Source organism: Momordica charantia (genome assembly GCF_013281855.1).
Source record: "Momordica charantia cultivar OHB3-1 chromosome 8 unlocalized genomic scaffold, Mcharantia_2.0 BLBB01000008.1, whole genome shotgun sequence".
Lineage (NCBI taxonomy): Eukaryota > Viridiplantae > Streptophyta > Magnoliopsida > Cucurbitales > Cucurbitaceae > Momordica > Momordica charantia.
The window spans coordinates 9,699,097-9,718,039 of NW_028275166.1; the positions used below are offsets into that span (position 1 = coordinate 9,699,097).

The window sequence follows — 18,943 nt, forward strand, 5'->3', positions numbered from 1 at the left end:
GGTTAAAATATTATTTTGGTCTTGGTACTTTTAGTCTCTATTTATTTTAGTTCCTATACTTTAAAAATGTTCATTTTTGTTCCTATATTTTTAACTTTGGTTCATTTTAATTCATGTATTTTGAAAATATTCATTTTAGTCGTACTTTTAAAAAGTGATCATTTTAGTCCGTATTAGTAAGATTTTAACACAAATTTTACACATAACGGAAACTATTTAGTATATAGTAATTTTTACATTATAAGAAATATATCGATGATAATATGGTGTTGAAATTGTGATAGAAAAAATGAGATTTAAAATAAAATGAAATGACCAAAAATGGTCACTGCTATTATTTTAAAATAAAGTAGAAACTACAATAACCAAAACAAACATTTTAAAATTATAAAGACTAAGTTGTGTTAGATTGCCTAGAAGCTACGAGCTTTTGTTGGGACCTATAATGGATATTATTGGGGAAAGTTATTGCAATTCAATATTTAACATTATTATTGAATTACCATCTGAGTGGAAGATCGGACGTAACTCTTAGTGATGAACCAGTATAATTTCGCTGTGTCGGTTTATTGTTCTTTACGGTTTTTTTCCTTATTTGCAGATTGTGGTTGTGTGGATATTTTATATAGAAGGGAAAATTATACAAGATTGGTAATTTCCCAACCGTATCATTTTTTAATGTAATTCTGCATATTAAAATTTTCAAATCTTGAATCTGTACCAAACGCATATACATTGAATCTATTTGATTAAAAAAATAGAATCCAAGTTTCGAGACAAAGAAGCCCTTGATTTGTATTTTTAGATCACACACTCTTAGCCATGGGATGAGAACCTCCGTCTGTTGTGTTCCTCTAAACATCACCTTTGAAAAACAGACCAGCCTTGAAATTTCAAGTTCCCAGTTTTTATATATTTGCTTTTCTAAATAATTAAAAATTCGAGAAGTTCATGCGGATCGGATATGGTACTCATTTTTTGGTATACTAATTGAACAATTTGTTTAATAAAATTATAAATTTATTTTCTCAACTTTTGAATACTGTTTATTTAGTTGTTGAAATATAAGAAGTTTGAATTTTGTGATTGAATTTTGTGATTGAATTTTAAATTATGTTTCTATTGAGTATTCATAGTTAACACTATTGCTGAAACGTGAGGTTAATTAATTCAACTAATTTCAATATCTTGTTTTCGTCTCTTTATCCATATTAGTGTATTACCACGTGGAATGTACATATATATTTTTTTAATTACAAGATAACTTAAATTTTAAATAATTTTAAGTATAATTATTTTTAAAAATATTTAAGATTAACTTTTAGATATATTTGTTGACAGCTAATTACTATACTATTTATAATTATTTTTTCAAATATACTATTTATAATTAATTATTAATTGCATATTTTGTAAATAAATAATTTAAAAAGCAAAGGAAAAATTTATTTAAATTTTAATGAATTTTAAGATCACATTTCACTATTTTTATTATATTAATTAAAAAATAAATAGATATTTTAATTTTTAATTTTTAAAATAATTTATTCCACCTAATATGGGCCCTTTATTTATTTTTTTTAAGATATTTTGTTTGTAATTAATCTATATTTTAAACAAATATTCTAATAAAATTACTAAAAAAAGCATCCCAATAAAAAAATACACTAATTATAAAAACAACAATAAAAAATAATAGTAACAAAAAAAATCCAAATCCTAACTAAATAAAATTGTTCAGAAAAGAACATTCCAAATAAAAAAATACAACTAATTAGGAAAAGAAGAATAAAAAAACAATTGTAACAAAAAATAAAATTCCAAATACTAACTACACACTCATCTTCTAGAGTAAATATGCTCATTTGATGATTTCTTGACAAATACTTATTCAACTTTATAAAATTATGGAACGGTAATGTCACAAACCTAGTATTCGGGATATGTAGATTCAGCACGTGCATTTTTTGTAACCGGATGAATATGCCACCAATATTTCGAGATGTTTTCAAGATTGAATCATCTTTAAGAGATGATTGAAAAAACTAAAAATAAAGAAGTAATGAAACTTGTTGTGAAAAAAACATGGAGAAGAAAGCCTATTTTTATTGTAGCAAAATAAAATGTTACCAAAGCTTTTCAAATTCTAAAACTCTTGAAATTATTGTATGAATTATAATTAAAGAAAAAATTAATTTTGAAACTTTTGCATTCTAATATTTTAAATTCTATGCATTTATTAGTATTGATAATTAATAATTAATAATTAATTTAATATTTATAATAATATATTAATGACATAGTTGGTAAATTAGTAAATTTAATAAAGGACAAAAGTGTCAAAAAATATATCTCCTACATCCTCTCTCTTTTTAATATAGTATAGATATAGATATAATATTTCTCGCTCTCTCTCATATATTAATTTTTTATTCTCTCCATGCCGATCCAAATTCCTCTATTTCTAATCCTGTCTTCCTCTCTTATATATTAATTTTTTATTCTCTCCATGCCCATCCAAATTCCTCTATTTCTAATCATGTCTTCCTCTTTTTTTCATAGTTTAATAACTAAAATTACATCGACGACATGTCAACGTTTTCATAGATTCAACATCGACATGAGGGATAAGTCGACATTTCCACCATAGTACAAAAATATCAACAAAATATCACTAATATAAACATAATATTAATATTAATTATTTTTAACTTATTTAGAAATAAAAAAAATGTTTATTTGTTAATTTAAATATTTTTTACGACTTTTTAATTTCTCTAACTTTTACAGAAATATCCATTGATATCAACATTTTATCGACGTTTCCATCGACATTTCCATGAAATTGAGATCTCGATATTTTCATCGACATCGATATTTAAAACCTTGTTTCTAACTTTATGGAGAATATACTTAAAAAAAAAACCGTACAGGGAATTTCATTAACAATTAACTATTTTTTCCAAGAATGGTGGAGGGCATCGCCTCTTCAATCTTCAAATTTAAAATAAATAAATAAATAATAAAAGGGAGACCTTCCTGATGAACGTCATCCTCCCATCTTTCGATCTTTAAGCTACAAATAAATAAACAAGAACAAGAATAAGAATATGGGTTAGGAACTTGTTTGGTCTTCCTTCCCTCTTCATGTTTCATGTAAAAGTGACGGAAAAGAGAGAATAGTTTTTACACATCCGTCTAGTGTATCAACTTTTTTTGAAATTATAGAAAAAAAGATATCTTTCTTCAACTCAGATTCTAAGGGGGCATTTTGTCTATAGTCCCAAAAACCTAGACTTACTGTCTCACCTTTTCTTTTTTAGAAGTGTTAAGTGTATAAAGTGAGAATGAATTTCATATAGATCTCTTTGCACACCATTATTACTTCAAGTAATACAAGATCCAGTATTACTAGAAATGTCCTTCCTGAATCTCATCATGAAGCAAACTACGTGACTAAATGACATGGACGAATCCTATTAGCTAACGGCCTCGCAATTAAGCCATCAGTTAACCAACCCGCTAATTCCCCATCATATTTGACATGGTTGAATTCCCTTTGCACATACTCCAGAGATATTTGCAACCTTCCCCCCGGTCTGCAGTCATTAGAGGCACTTCTTGCTATTATTCCAGCATTTCTCTCTAGCCAGTGCAGATAATTGACATGGAACAATGCCTTGAGCATGTCTACTGGTGAAGCACTTTCTTTAAGCATTACCTGCACATTAAGATTCCCCAAGAAAACTTTTGAGTTTGATCCTCTAACAAGAACCAAGCTAGCAAAGAGTCCCTTCAAATAAAATGATTAACAAAATGAATGGCCCCTTAGTTGTTTCCTTTAAAATAAGTACAATAAAATAAGAGAGAGACACGAGGAGAATCCTGTTGAGTACAACAATTTGAGGACGTGGGAGATGAACCTCTAACCTCAAGGGAAGGAGTACATGTTAATTACCGCGGAGCTATACTCATATTGGCGAGGAGAATCCCTCTTACCTTCTAATATGAGAATTTAGATCTTTAATTGAAAGATTTAAGAATTAATGGAAAAAGAGGGACATTGGTTGTTTAACATAATAAGTTAGGCCTCCACTAGCCATTTTGTGGCAAAGAAAATTTTTATTTTTATTTTTTTACCGAGACAACTGAATATCACAAGATAGGGAATCGGGGTTCAGGAAAGAGGTAAATCCTTAAATACTTAAAAGAATATCTCATCTCTACAGGGAGCATAACATTTTGATGTCAAACACAAGCCAAACACTTGAAAGCAGAGAGATAAAAGCATACGAGCAGCCTCCATGGAGGAGCTCTTTGAATGGTTCTCGGGGTCTTAAAATCAATTGGTTAAAATCAGCAATTTGTGGATTGAATACTGAAGATTCAAAGTTGTCTCAAGACTTCACTGCAAAATTGAATCATTCCCTTCTATCTTTCTTGGCTTGCCTCCGGGTGGTCAACCCAAATCTTCAATTTTCTGGTAGCCTGTTGTGTATAAAATTGAGAAGAAATTGGATATTTGGTAGAGATTCCATCGATGAACAGGAGGTACGCTTACTTTGTGCAATTCGGTTCTCTGATATACCTTTATATTATGTGTCTATCTTTTCTTTCCTTCCCAAAGTCTGCTATGGGAAGGGAATGATGGTGGAAAGATAAATCATTTGGTCAGATGGAATTTGGCCTCCATTCCAATTAATGATGGATTAAGGTTTGGTGGGTTGAAGAAATGCAGCTCTTCTGATGGCAGTTTTTTTTTTTGGAACAAGATACGAACTTTTCATAGATAGATGAAAATGAAAATTGTTCGAGATACAAACTCCCTAAGGAGTGAAAAAACAAAAGAAAGAGCAATTAAACAAAGAAATAATTAAAACTAGAGGGGAGTTACAAATGCCTCCCAATTAGAACAAATCATGCTAGGAGAATAATTAACAAATAAATCTGAGAGTGAACACCAATGAGAAACTTTGAACTTGACGAGGCTAAGGCACTCTTTCGGCCCTCTTTGGACTCCTTCGAAAATTCTCCTGTTTCTTCCAAACCAAAGCTTCCAAACCAAAGCTCATGTAGTAAGGCTTTAATGGAATTAACCCACAAGAGCCCAAGCATTAGCAGGTAAAGAGGGTCCTCCTAGTAGTTGAATAATATTTGAGGGCACCCCCCAATCAGAATTCCGAGCAAGGGAGAAATGTTGAAATAGTAGCCACCAAGACAAGGCAAAGGCGCACTGAAAAGGAAAAAAAAAAAAAAAGATGCTCTTGATTGGTTGTACATAAGACACACCATGAAGGAGACAAATTTAGATCCGGCAGCTTTTTCACAAGAGTATTAGCAGTGTTCACCTTTCCTTTGACCAAAATTCATGAAAACAAAGTGACCTTTTTGGACATTTTGATTTCCAAAGGGCTGTAAAGATTTCCATTGAAATGAACCAACTGAGGAACTCAACGAGCATAAAGAACTAACCGAGATATCTAGAGACCAAATTCTTTGATCTTCTACCTTTGACAGCAAAAATTTGGAGAGGATTGCAAGAAGGTCCGAAAATTCTACAATTTCCGAATCCTTCAGAAGTCTTCTTGTTTCAATCTTCCAAGAACTAGTGCTTGTATTCCAAAAACTAGAGACAGCACCCATAGGATTGGAGGATATCCTATAAATGAGAGGAAATCAGTCCTTAAAAGGAATACTTTCCGTCGAGCAAGGACAATAACACTCTTTCGACCACCTGTAGAAGGCCATATTACCCACTCAAAGAACCATTTCCCATTAGATCTAAATTTCTGCATACGACATTGACCAATATAGTCACGAAGCTGAAAAAATAATGATGCAGAGATCGGTTACTGAGTAAATTCCATCATGTGCTTTTCAAACCATAAGAATTGCGAAGAATGCAAAGTCATCAAAACATTTCTTTCACATCTTCTAACATAACATGTCATTTTCGATCCAAATGCAAAAAAATGGAACCATCAATACAACAACTACTAATTTCTATTCTGAATGAAACCGTCTACCGTGCAATGAGACTAAGGACAAACTAGCTAATCTGAAACCTTCACCAATGAAGAATCTGAGGGGAGAGAGAGGAGAGGAAGAGAGAGGAGAGAGCATACTTACTATAGCCTCTTGGTGCCTTACTCATAGGAGATTCTTTTTGTAATTACAGTATAGTCTTACTTTCTTGGTATTGGAAAGCTGTAATATGGTAGTTCTTCAGGGGAAGGCCTCCTCAGCCCCTGCCCTTAGGTTCTTGCTCCTCTTTTGTTATAATGCATGGTGTTTCTTATAAAAAAAAAAAGAAAAAAGAAAAAAAAAGACATAAAGGGATTGAGAAAGCATTTCTGAAAAAACCGATGTTCTAGAGCTTTAGAGATATCCTTCCAATCATCATGGGCACAACATTTTGAGACTACCTTTTTACCCACCCCATGTTCAAAACCTATTCATCTTTCTTAACCCATTGAACTAGGTTGATATCCTTCCTTATAGGCCCTTCAAAACCAAAATCTCGATTCTCCATTATGTTTCATCAATACTCTTTTCCGAATTCTCTTTGAGCACCTCATCGTATAATCTTTTGAACCTTGCTGCACTTTTTGCAAGGCTTTCTCTATCCAAATTCAAATACTCCTCAAAGTTAGCTCTTCCCTTTGTCGTACCTGATCTTTTCATGGAGAAAAGACCTGGTATTTTCCAACCCCCGCCTCAAATCTTCCGTAATTCTTACTGAAAATTTATTCAACATATTCTAGAAACTATCCACCTTGTGGAAATCTCCGGGAATTATCGTGCTCTTTCTTCCTCCAGTAGTAGGCCAAACAACCCACTCCATAACCAATTCTGATTGATTCTGAATTTGTGAGTTTGATAAGTGTCGTAATCATTACGAATCTGAAAATAAAGATGAGCTTGAACTGGGAGATGAACTAAATCAACCATATAACTTTCAAACCATAAAAATTGGGAAAGATGCATGGGCAACAACATCTTTCTGCACACATCCTCAAGCATTGTCTTCCAAAATACAAAAGAACTTGTTATCAATATTACAGCTACTGATTTCCATTTCTTTCAAAAACTTGAGCACAACCTTCTAACTATTGGACCAATAATCCTTGGGAGGAGAGGGGAGAGAGAGAGAAAAGAGCATACTTACCTTTCCCCTCTATAACCCTGAATTCCGTTACTTTTCTGCTTTCGCTTTTCATAGTTGATAGATGAAGAAAGGTTCTTCAATTCTTTTTTTCATCTCATGTACCCTGAATTCCGTTACTTTTCTGCTTTCCTTTCCTTTTCATAGTTGATAGATGAAGAAAGGTTCTTCAATTCTTTTTTTATCATCTCATGTCATGACCTTCTTCAGTTGAGGCTTCTGAGGCTTCTAAACCTCTGTATGTGGGATGGCAAAGGGGTCATTCCATAGGATGAGGATGCCTCCTGCAGACCCGTCAGCATCTAAAGTAGCCCAGTTAATCCTAGGAGCTCGAAAGAGACTTGACAATATTACGGTTGGTGCTTGATAGCTTTGTTTCTTGTAGAAGAACCAATTTGGATTTAGACGGGAGATTGTCTGTTTGATGAGGGCTCTTTTCTTCCATGAGCCCAAACCTTTGACGTTCCATGTGAGGAGCTTCATTTGGTGTTGGATAGTCCCCCCTGAGAAGCTTTTGCTTTTCATAGTTGATAGATGAAGAAATATTCTTCAATTCTATTTTTCCCCTCGTTCAGTCGAGGCTTCTGAACCTCTTTATGTGGGATGGTGACGAGGTCATTCCATAGGATGAGGATGCCCCCTGCAAACCCCTCAACATCTAAAGCAGCCAAGCAAAACCCATGGGAGCTCCAAAGAGACTTGATAATGTTGTGGTTGGTGCTTGATAGCTTTGTTTCTTAGGAGAACCACATTTGGATTTAGGCGGGAGATTGTTTGTTTGATGAGGGCTCCTTCTTCCATGAGCCCAAGCCTCCAACATTCCATGTGAGGAGCCTCATTTTGTGTTTGATGGTCCCTTTTGAGAAGCTTCCACTTATCACAGTTGAGATTTTAGCTTCTGACGCTGCTTTAGAAGTTTGTATCCTTGAAGATCTTTCTTCCTTTTCATCTACTAACGAAAAGTTTTTTTCTTGTTTAAAAAAACTTATGAGACAAAAAGTTGTCACCTGTTGGCTAAAAATCATTAATTTTGGCTTTCTAACCCCATATTGTATGCATTGATAAAATTACAGTACACTAATACTTCAACAAAAAGAGAGGTGTAAAGCTTCATAACAAGCACTTGCAGGACTGGGAGAAGAAAGCTCCGTGATCAACACAAGTGCACACATTGAAAATACAGTATAGTAAATGACTACTGGAGGAAAAATAAACTCACTCGAAATGCATATTTACTTGGGAGCAGGAAAAAGGAAATCCATCAACTTTGCCCTTCCCATGGAAAAAATATTATGCAATTTAAAATGAAAGGGTTAAGATAACTTACACAATATCTTCCCCTCTGCTCAGATAGAATGTAATTTTCATTTTTATACAGACTGAAGAGTTCAAGAACATCCTCCTCACAGCTCACCACATCACTGAGCTTAGATCCCAATTGCAGTCGCTTTTCAATATTAGCTGCTGATTCCTTTGCTTCAGTAGAGAGTAAACGCAATTTTGGTTCCTTGTTTAAATAACAAAACTACAAAAGTCAGCTAATCCAATTGAAACATGAACAGCTCAAGGCATCTACCAGCACTAGGCCATCTCATTTGAGATGCAGTTAAATAAAAATATTTTACATACTATTCCAACATTTAGAAAAATATGAACAGAAAATCCTAAGAATGAGTTTATTTTATCCGTTGAAAGGAGCTTTCCACTCTAATCATGAGATATTCAAAACCCTACTGTAATCATTAAAGGTTTGGAAAATTTGATGTAATCTATTCCATTTACTAAAGTTATGTATGGACACATGTATAAGTAAAGAATATAAAAAAGACGATAAAGGACAACATGTCTAAGGTATTTACAATAATACAAATATACTAATACAACCATTGTAATACTAAGTTGGAGCATATATATTAGTCATATATTTTTTTAAAGAGCATATATGTTAATCATGCCTAGCTTGTTACTGGCCGGAGAGATAATCTATATATACTCCATTTAATGCCCTCGTGAAGATATTTGCATTTCATACCTTCCTCCATTAAGATATCTCCCTCCTCCCCCAACACTTATCACATATATTAGCCAAAAACTTCCCTCCCCACGCAATACTCTAGATAAAGTACTTCAAGGTCTTTCTTAACCCAATACGACGACTTCCTCTCAGTGCTTTTCATATTAATTTTAGAATCAACAAGTTTTTTTTATTGAGCAAGAAATTCCTTATCATATCCCAAAAGACTAACCAGCCATTTTATTAACCCAGCAACTACAGAAGCCAACTATGTTTAAAACGCTTCTTCTGAATATGACAAGTTCTGTGAACATCCCTGGCCTACTTGAAGAACCTCGATGAGGGGAAGATGTAAATATTCCACCAAAGCACTCTCAAACCAATGGAGTTGGGACACATGAAGAGGAAGATGAACATTCTTAGAATCTTTAACGAAACAACGATCACTTCCACACCAAATCCAATAGAACTTATTCCAATACAATAACATTTTGGATCCATGCTGCCAAAAAACTTAAACTTAAAATGAATACTAACATTGATCTTAAACTTGAATGAGGGAGTAGTATTAATCGAAAAGAAAACCAACTCTAAACTAAAAATTACCTTGAAAAGACGTTCCTTGAAGAGGAGAGAGAAGAGAGCTTTTTCCATCTCTCCTTCGTGTGAAGAATATTGGGAAGATATTCTTGAAAACTGAAATAATTGCCTTGATAAATGAGGGAGACATTTGATTTTTTTTTTTTTTTTTTTTTTGAAGAGAAACCATTTCATTAATGTAATGAAATGAGAAAGATATAGAAAAGTGGAAAAACATACGAAGACAAAGGAGTTACAGAAAAGCTCTCCAATTGGTTAAAAGAGAAAACAAAACTATAGTGTTGAAAGATTAGAGAACATTTGCACCAAGATACAACCAATGACACCATAGATTCAAAGAGGTTGTTGATTTATAGTGCTTTCCCTCGGAAGATCCTATCTTTCAAACCAAATGGACCAAAGCATGGTCTGAACAAAATGTATCCAGAGGATTTTAGCTTCGTTAGTAAAAAGGTGTCCCGTAAGAGTAGAGGATAAGAGGGAGTGTAAGTCTGTCGGTAGAACCATAGGCCATCCAAAAGATGATAAGAGAGTATCCCAGAGCTTGGATGAGAAGTTGCAAGAAATGAAGATGTGCCCCAAAGATTCACCATGCTGCTTGCAGGATACACACCAATGTGGATAAAGGCTCATACGTGACATCCCCTTTTGTAGCTTGTCATGGGTATTTAATGCAAACAAGCTAACGTCTCATAAGACGAATTTAATCTTCTTTTTTTTTTTTAATCTTCTTTGGGAAGTGATCTTTCCAAATCGACTTATAAAGAAAAGCATCATCGGGAGAGGTTGTGGGATTTATCATGTCTTAGAGGAGAGAGCTGGTTGTGAAGAATCCCGATGGTTCCAATCTCCATATCCTGGTTGAGATAGATGGTAGACAATCTGTGTAGAAGCTACACTGGCTCAATGATTTCTGCATCTTTGAGGTTCCGTCTAAATCTAAGATCCCAAGAGTTAGTTGTCGTCAACCATAAGTCCTTAACAGCAACATTTTTGTTGGAGTGTAAGGCAAAGAGAAGGGGGAAAGCAGCACACAATCTCACATTCTCCAGCCAATTTCTGTCCAGAAAGAAGTTTGTGATCCATCACCTACCTTAAAGTAGCTTCTGTCCATGACAAGAGATTGTTGTTTGAGGATAGATTTCCACAAACCAAGGGCAGAAGCAAGGGAGTGGTGAAGGTTGTTGTTTTGTCGATTGATGGGTCCATATTTAGCAACAATAACTCTTCTCCAAAGGGCAGATTCATACATCCAAATCCATTTTGCTAAGAGAGCTTTGTTTTTTTCTTTGATGCTTCTAATTCCTAGCCCTCCATCATCAATGAGATGGATGTGCTGTCCCCTATTGCAGTTGTTTCCTTTCAAAAGAAAGTTCCTCGTGATTTTCTCCAACTCCTTTACCACCTTAGATGGGATGGAAACGATAGATAATAAGTGGGGAGATTGGATAGGATAGCCAGTAGGAGGGTGAGCCAACCGCCTTTTGATATAAGAGAATTTTCCAACGAGCTAAGCTTTTTCCTCATTTTTTTTCCAAAATTGAGTCCCATTCAAGGAGAGACCAAGATAAGAATTGGGCTAGGATCCTCTTTTACAAACATAATGATCTGCCAAAAGATCCAGCTCTGTGTCCACTAAATTGATAACCATCATTTCGGTCTTTTGAAGGTTAGAATTCAACCCTGACACTTCTTTGAAGATCCTTAATGGTGCATAAAAAATTTGTAAGTAATGTGGTAGAGAAGAGAATAGCATCATCTGCAAATTGAAGATGGTGTATCTCCAACTGGCTCTTACCAACTATGGGACCCTTTACCAATTTTGATGCTGCTGCATGGGAGAGAAGCCTACTAAAATAACCCACACCAAGGATAAAGAGGAAAGAGGATAGGGTTCCCCTTGCCTGACTTCTAGAAGCTCTTAATTTACCTCAAGGCTTCCCATTGATGATAATAGAGAAATTGGCGGTGGAAATGCAGCCTCTAATCCATTTTCATCCTCTGTGCCCAAAGCCTTTTGCTTCAAATATACCAATCAAAAAGTCTCAGTCCACTTTGTCAAAGGCCTTTTCAATGTGTAACTTTTTTACCATTCATTTTTCCTTTTTTCAATAACAGTCATCAATGAGCTCATTCACGATTAAAGATGCATCTAATATTTGTCGATCAACCACGAAAGCAAACTGTTGAGAAGTAATTGTAAAAGGCAAGACCTTCTTTAATCTCTCAAATAGGACTTTAGCGATGATCTTGTACATACATGATATCAAGGTGATGGGGCAGAAATCACTAATCGTTCGAGCATCCACCTTTTTCAGAATTAAGCAGATATAAGTCTCGTTTAGGCTGACATTCACAATACCCTTCTTTGGAATACTCTAAGAATATCTGCTTTAAGAATGTTCCAAAATTTTCTATAGAGTTCTAGTGTAAATCCATCAAGCTCCAATGATTTGTTGTGTCCCAATTCCTTTACTACTTTCCAATTTCTATTTCTGAAAAAGGAGATTCAAGAAGAGCTTTCTGTGGAGGGGAAATGGGATCCCAATAGAGGGAGCAAGGGAGAAATCTAGTACCTTCCTTCTTTGTGCAGAGGTTTTCATGAAAAGATAAGAACTCCTGCATATCATATCTTTGTCTTCGGTCAGACTTCTACCCTCTCGGGAAACCACCTCCAAAATGGTGCTTCGTCTACGTCTGGCAGCCACCAATTGATGAAAGAAACCCGAGTTCACATCCCCTTCGTTTAGCCATTTCACCTTGCACCGCTGAATGGGCTTCCTCTTGACAGCTAACGAGAGGAGTTGTGCCTTAAGAGAGGACCTTTGAGAAATCTGTTCAGGTTGAATAGATCCCATCTCTTATTCTGTGTCAAGGGCAGCTAAATCCAGAAGAAGCTGGTCTCGTTGTCTATGAATGCAGCCAAAAGTCTCTCTCTTCCAAGATCAGTCCCTCAATTTCTGGATGACATCGCGGCTGGGCCAACCTTGCAAAGGATTTGATTACCACCACTGTTCCACCATGGGAGAGAAAGAAGAGCGTTGCATCCACGTGTTTTCAAAACAAAAGGGAGAAAGACCCCATTGGTTAATCCCCGAAGTTAACTGAATGGGATGGTGATCTGATGTTTCCCTGTCCAAACGTTTCACTAAGGCACTAGGGAATTTAGAGAGCAATGGATCATATTACATAAGAACCAATCAATAAGAGAAATAGAAAGTGACTCCCTCAAATTGGACCATGTGAAGAGACCATTGGTGAGCGGGAGGTCCCTGAGATCGGTGTCTACAATAAACTCATTGAAAAGGCACATATTGGGAGTGGGCCTCCACTGATTTGGTTTCTCATGTGACCATCCGGTGATGTTGAAATAACCTCGTAGGAGCCAGCAATCAGTGCAGAGGATAGAAAAGGGAAAAAATGGCCCTTTGAATCCCAAAAATCCGCTCAACCAATCTGCTGGCTATAAATGAAAAGGAACACCAAAAAGGTATTCAGCTGCTGGATCTATCTTGAAGGTATTCAGCTTACTATTTAATAAATAAAAAGGAACAAAAATGTTCAAAAGGTCTGAAAGAAGAACTAAAAAATAGAATGAAGCTAACCTGAGAATATAAATGCATCCCAATTTATACAAATATCACTAAAGAAATAATATGATCTCTCCAACCAAACCCCAATATTGCTTTCATTATTTTTGCACATTAATAAAGTGAAAATGGTTCATATATAAAGAGGATATACATTTCAATTTGGGATAGTGTTATAAATGGCAACATGAAAGAAAAGTCACTCACACCACGAGCAAGTCTTGTATTAAGAAATGGTACAGCAGGAAAAAGAGGTTCTTCATTGTTCACATCTTTAATAGGAGGCACTTCACCACTTAAAAGATATTCACTGAAGACCAAACCTGTTAAACATTTAACATAAAATTAACAACTTATAGATAAGGTTAGCAATTGAATTTTTTAATAATAATTTTTGGTAGAGGTCATAAGAGGAGGTGTAGAATGAAGCCCATTTCGATGCATTGCTTTGGGCATTCTTGTCAAAATTAATTGCAATTGTCCATTTTCTTTTATTGTTGAAAATTGAAGAAACTTCTTGCAATTCAAGGTCTTTTCAACTTCCAAAATATGTTGGATTCTTTGAATATCCAATTTGTTTGAAAATTTACAAAGATCCAAGCTTACTAAATTAGGAATCTTAAAAGAATTGTTGAACTTCATCAAATCAGAAGATTTGGAATCAAAGAGAAGTTGTTTCTTGTTCTCTTTCCTTGTTGGTGTAATTTCTAATCAGAATTGTTCCATTCTAAGAAGCACGGACAACCTGAAGGCTAATTCCTAAAATCTTTAAGCTCTCTGCTTTTACTCATGGAGCAGTTTTGGGTTTTTGGGATCAAGTAATGTGTTTGCGGAATATTGAGACGAGAAGGTCCCATAAGATAAGGGATGGGAAGAGTTTTCTACCCTTATGTCAGTTTTAGGCTCAGTTTCTATTACTAATGATTACAATCGAAGAATCTGGTCACTTGAGCCTTCAGGTATTTCTTAGGTTGCTTCCTTGAGTAGGCTCGGTTTCTTTTACAAACGGTTTTATGTACCATTTAACTTCTTTTTTTTTTTTCTTAACAAGAAATAACTTTTCATTCATGTATATGGAAAGAAATAGAAATATTCAAATCTACATCTCACCAACTATAAAGAATTGCAAACAATTTAATGTACTATTTAACTTTTAACCCCCCTCCAAAAATAAATACATAAAGAAAGAGAGGGAAGTTACTTGCACGATAAGGATTTAATGTCCTTAGTTGAATGGACTTGTATGATTTTAGATTGCAGAACATGTGGATGAAGGTCACTACGCTAAAGCAACCAAGAGCAAGAGATGTTGAGGACCTTATACGATTAGCCAATGTAATGCCAAGCATCATACCAATAGACTTGCTAACCATTCCTTGTGCTTCACCCTTAGCAATCACCTAACATCAATTTATATTTCTTTCAGCATATATGCATTGGAAGGATAGGGTCAATTCCATTCATTCATTCAAGATATACTTTTGAAAGCAAGAGATCTCATTTTCTTTATGAACCAGGAGTACGAAAAATTGTCCATCCCTCCCTCAAGCTCAATTGGCTTAAGTTTGACAATGTGTGCTTTGAGTGGTATGCGTGATGAAATAAAATGTAACTAACGGTTATGACGATGGAAGTGACAAAAATACAAAGTAAGTCAAGGCATCCCCCTCCGTCTGCATGTACAAAACATAATGTACACAAAAATGAAAGACAAACTTTTATCCTAATCTGCAGCTATGAGAAATGTTTGGTGTTTGTAACCTTGCTAACATACACTAACCAGAGAAGAGATTACTCTATTTCACCTCAGCAAAATTTCTTTGAGCAGCAAAGCCAGCATAAAAACAACTCCTAGTAGCAGCCTGAGGAAAAATTAGATTCAACATTCAAAAACAGTAACACAATTAAAATTTAAGAAGTAGTAATAATAATTTTAAAAAAAAATGTAACTGATTTTACGAGAAAGATTATACCACATCGAGTTAGATCATGTAACACCTTCAGATCTATTAGCATGCTTAAGGTGAAGTCAGTGAGCCCATGAATGTTTTTCTAAACAAGATATAAACTTCTCATTATAAAAAAGAACAAATTGAGTGATGTAGTATTGAAGTATTCTTGAAATAATTAGGCTAGCCTTTTTGACGCTGGGATTATTTATTTACAGCCATATGACTTTAGTTAGCCCAAACAGCCGGTTAGTTATTAAAAACTAACCACTGTAACTGCTTTCTGTTGCCCAATAAACAAAGCTGAAAACTCACAATAAAAGTTAGCTTCATAGTACTTTAGACGGCAGCAATAAAATAACTTTTTTCATTCTTGGTTTTACACCAAAATTGGTTTCAGAGCCCTAAAAAGTAAAATCCTAGGATTTCATGGCTGGGAAAAGCACAGTCCATTCTGGCAAGGGACTCACTGTAGATCCTCAAACAAATCAACCCCAAATTCTTTCCCCCAAGTCCACAGCCGAATGCTTGTTTTTGGTAGAGTAGAGTACTCCTTGGGTGCATTATGAACTAACGCAAGTGATATTCATAAGCTTTAGGAGAAATGGAGAATATGTCTAGACAATTGGACCTTCTTTCTGCCAATCAAAACCAAAACCAAGAAGCCGTTGAGGAAAGAAATGGATTCAATAATCAAGGTGGAGCAAATATTAGACCAAGAAACCCTCCAAGATTATGTTCCCATACCCCTGAAGTTGCAAGAAATGCAATGATTCAAGGCCAAAGAAATCAATAATGATGATGGAGGGATAAAAATTCCGATTCTTCTAGCTTATGGGAAGAAACTTTTCCAACAAAGAAAGTCAAAGATTTAATAGAGATATCCCAACCAAGAACGAGGAAATATGAATAGCGACTTGAAAATGAAAATTGACCTCCCCACTTTTAATGGAAGGAGGGACGTAAAAGCATTTCTTGATCGGGTCAAGGATGTTGAAAAAAATTCCAATTACATGAACACTTTGGAGGATAAAAATGTAAAGCCCATGGCCTCTGAACTCCAACTTGGCGCATCATCTTGGTGGCATCAACTCGAAATTAACCGTAGGCAGTCAGGAAAGCATCCGATACATACTCTGCCAAGAATGCTCTGATTGATGAAGAAACGTTTCTTACGAACCAATTTTGAACAGTCCTCCCTCCATTAAAATTTTTTGTGTGACCATCGAGTAATGTTCAAGTCACCATCCAAATGCCAAAATCCCTCACAATATTTCCAAAGGCTCTCTATAGTTCCTCCCAAAACTTCTGATCTGAAGGACCGTAAATATTTGAAACCCAAACCTCTTCTCCATTACCCACCTCTACTTTGATGGTTAAGAGTGGGCTCCAGATAATACAATTGTGATCTTGATCTTCTTCTCATTGCATGTAAGCAAAATTCTCCACAACCTATCAAACGTGTCTACTGTTGCCCATCAATTGGTTTCAGCTAATACTTCAGCGTTCAATCACTATTTAAATCAAATTAAATTAAGTATTCTAAAAACTAATCAGCAAATCAAATATATAAATACGAGGCAAAAAGGACCGGGAATAAGGAACAACTTCCAATATCACGTGAAAATGATGTATCAACTTCCAGTAACCTGAATTAAGGCGGCCGCAGATCGTCCAGCCCCAGCAGCAGCACCAATCACAACAAAATGATGGGGAAATGCGGGAGTTAGCATCTCCATCCCAAAGGCAGCATTTTCCAGAAGATCAGCAAACAACCTCCACCCCTTCGGATTGACATCAAAATGCCGCCCATATTTTGAGAGGAATATTTTACTCAGGTATCCAAATCCATCCTTCAGTACCCAATTGACGGCAGCAGCAGTCGGAATAGCTCCTTTTCCTAATCCAACAGCATAAAGCAGTGCCTGGATACCGGCGGAGGTTCAAGCAAAATGCAGTCTATTATTCTTTAGTTGGATGAGAAATATAGGATAGAGGAATTATGGACGAACGTAAATGGGCACCTGCGTTGCAAGCACCCCACTAACTTGGCTAGCGATACCCTGGACTCCTCGCCAAAGAGAATATTCCAGATAGTCGCTGGTAACACTGTCTGGAAAACCCTCCGGAAGCATCAAATGCCTGAAGATATCGCTGCAACGAAACCAAAAATTGACACAGGAAAAGGATAACGGAGACGACGGCATGCCAGTTGCAACATGGAACTCATCCCTAAATGTATCAAGAATGATGCGGATTCGCTTACCTCCTTTGACTTCCCAAATAGACCCAGAGTTCAGATCATTACGTGCTAGTGCTGCAGCCAACTGAAAATGGCAGAAACAACACAGAACGGAGGTGAGGAAGAGGGCAAGGAAGGCATTATGCGGCCCTTGGGAAAAATTATTGTCATCATGCCACCACCCGAAACTCCCAAAATGATATGGATTATTCCAACCACCATTACTGTTTCCACCACACCCAATGCCGTCGCCAGCCAGCAGAGGAGGATGAAACGGGGAATGAACGCGAGCAAGTTCCACTCTAGTCTCGATAGAATGAGAGAAATGTCGTTGGACGAGTTTCGCGGCGTTGAAAAAGCGGGGAAATACAGTAAGAGTAGGTCTCACTGCTGCGCATGACCTCGGCATGGGCGACGAGAACAATGGCGGCGATAACTTCGCGTTCTTCTGGATCATCATGGCGGACAAAATTAAGAAAATAGATTGAAAGGCTTCGAATACGCAGCTTCTCAATAACCAGAAACCGCAGGTATAAAATAACGATAAATTTCAGAGGAAAAAAAAACCAAGCGCTAACTTTTCGTCTGAAAATTTTCGTACCGATTTTGCTTCGTTCACACCTCAACGACCATAGTTATATTTTCTTGCTTTACAACGCCTCGACCTTTAAATTGGAAATATATATAAATTATTTTTCGCTATTTTATTTTATCATCATTTTGTCTTTTTTTTTTTTTTTTTTTGAAAAATATCATCATTTTGTCATTAGTATAGTTGTATGAGTTAAAGTAATGTTTGATTGTGAGATTGTCCCCACTCCCATAGTGTATACTGTACATGGTTGAGTTAGTATATTATATTTATCTAATGAGCCACACTGTTATCATTTATTGTTGTTTTACAGAGGAAATGAAGCAAAAGGGAAATTGTATGAGCAATTTCTTTAGCATCTCGACTCCAATCTTTGCTGTGTTGACCACATTAGTGACTTCACCGCAGTTTGAATTTCACCCATGGCCCAAGAACTTTCCATTAGATCCACATTTTTGTGAAGCAGTAATTTTACACCGTTGGACAAATCAGTTTCTATATGAATTAAGCTTACATCATAATTTCACATCTTCCTCGACCTTTCAATATATTGCCTCCAACGTTTTGATATTTCTCTTTTCCTTGACAAAGTAGGTAACGATAATAATGATTCTTCCTTCCCGATTTCTCCCAACTAAGACCAGACTTGTTTTGGAGGATTTGATTAACAAATTTTAGATTTTCATTTCGTCTCTTTCTTTGGAACTCCGTATTATAATAAGAGGCATCAACCCTAATTTCAAAATCTATATTCGTTGCGACAATAAAAAATCCTTTTATTATTTGGACTC

At 35.5% G+C, this 18,943-nt stretch overlaps 1 protein-coding gene across 5 annotated transcripts; it reads right to left on the reverse strand.

Annotated features, from left to right (window-relative positions):
- Window positions 1-3,099: 3,099 nt before the first annotated feature.
- RUS1 (root UVB sensitive-like protein (Protein of unknown function, DUF647)) lies at window positions 3,100-18,225 on the reverse strand. 5 transcript variants are annotated; one of them, XM_088127644.1, is made up of 8 exons: window positions 18,162-18,225; window positions 17,343-18,008; window positions 16,968-17,243; window positions 15,175-15,231; window positions 14,571-14,769; window positions 13,577-13,692; window positions 8,493-8,672; window positions 3,100-3,721 (listed from the first exon to the last, which is right to left on the reverse strand). In XM_088127644.1, the coding sequence occupies exons 2-8, from the start codon at window positions 17,967-17,969 to the stop codon at window positions 3,449-3,451; spliced, it is 1,728 nt and encodes a 575-aa protein (XP_087983770.1). In that variant the 5' UTR covers window positions 17,970-18,008; window positions 18,162-18,225; the 3' UTR covers window positions 3,100-3,448. The 5 variants fall into 5 exon arrangements, with proteins under 5 accessions (XP_087983770.1, XP_087983772.1, XP_022148171.1 ...); XM_088127646.1 differs by lacking the exon at window positions 18,162-18,225 and having other exon boundaries at window positions 17,343-17,472; window positions 17,585-17,725; XM_022292479.2 differs by lacking the exon at window positions 18,162-18,225 and having other exon boundaries at window positions 17,343-18,153.
- Window positions 18,226-18,943: the final 718 nt, after the last annotated feature.

Bases quoted from the DNA above. Each gene is read 5' to 3' on its own strand.
- RUS1 (XM_022292479.2), bottom strand. From the start codon at position 18,020: ATGATGATCCAGAAGAACGCGAAGTTATCGCCGCCATTGTTCTCGTCG. The intron at 15,232-16,967 runs GTTACTGGAAGT...ATTTTTCCTCAG, and splicing joins CTGCGGCCGCCTTAATTCAG to GCTGCTACTAGGAGTTGTTT. The intron at 14,770-15,174 runs GTGAAATAGAGT...AATTGATGTTAG, and splicing joins CTCAAAGAAATTTTGCTGAG to GTGATTGCTAAGGGTGAAGC.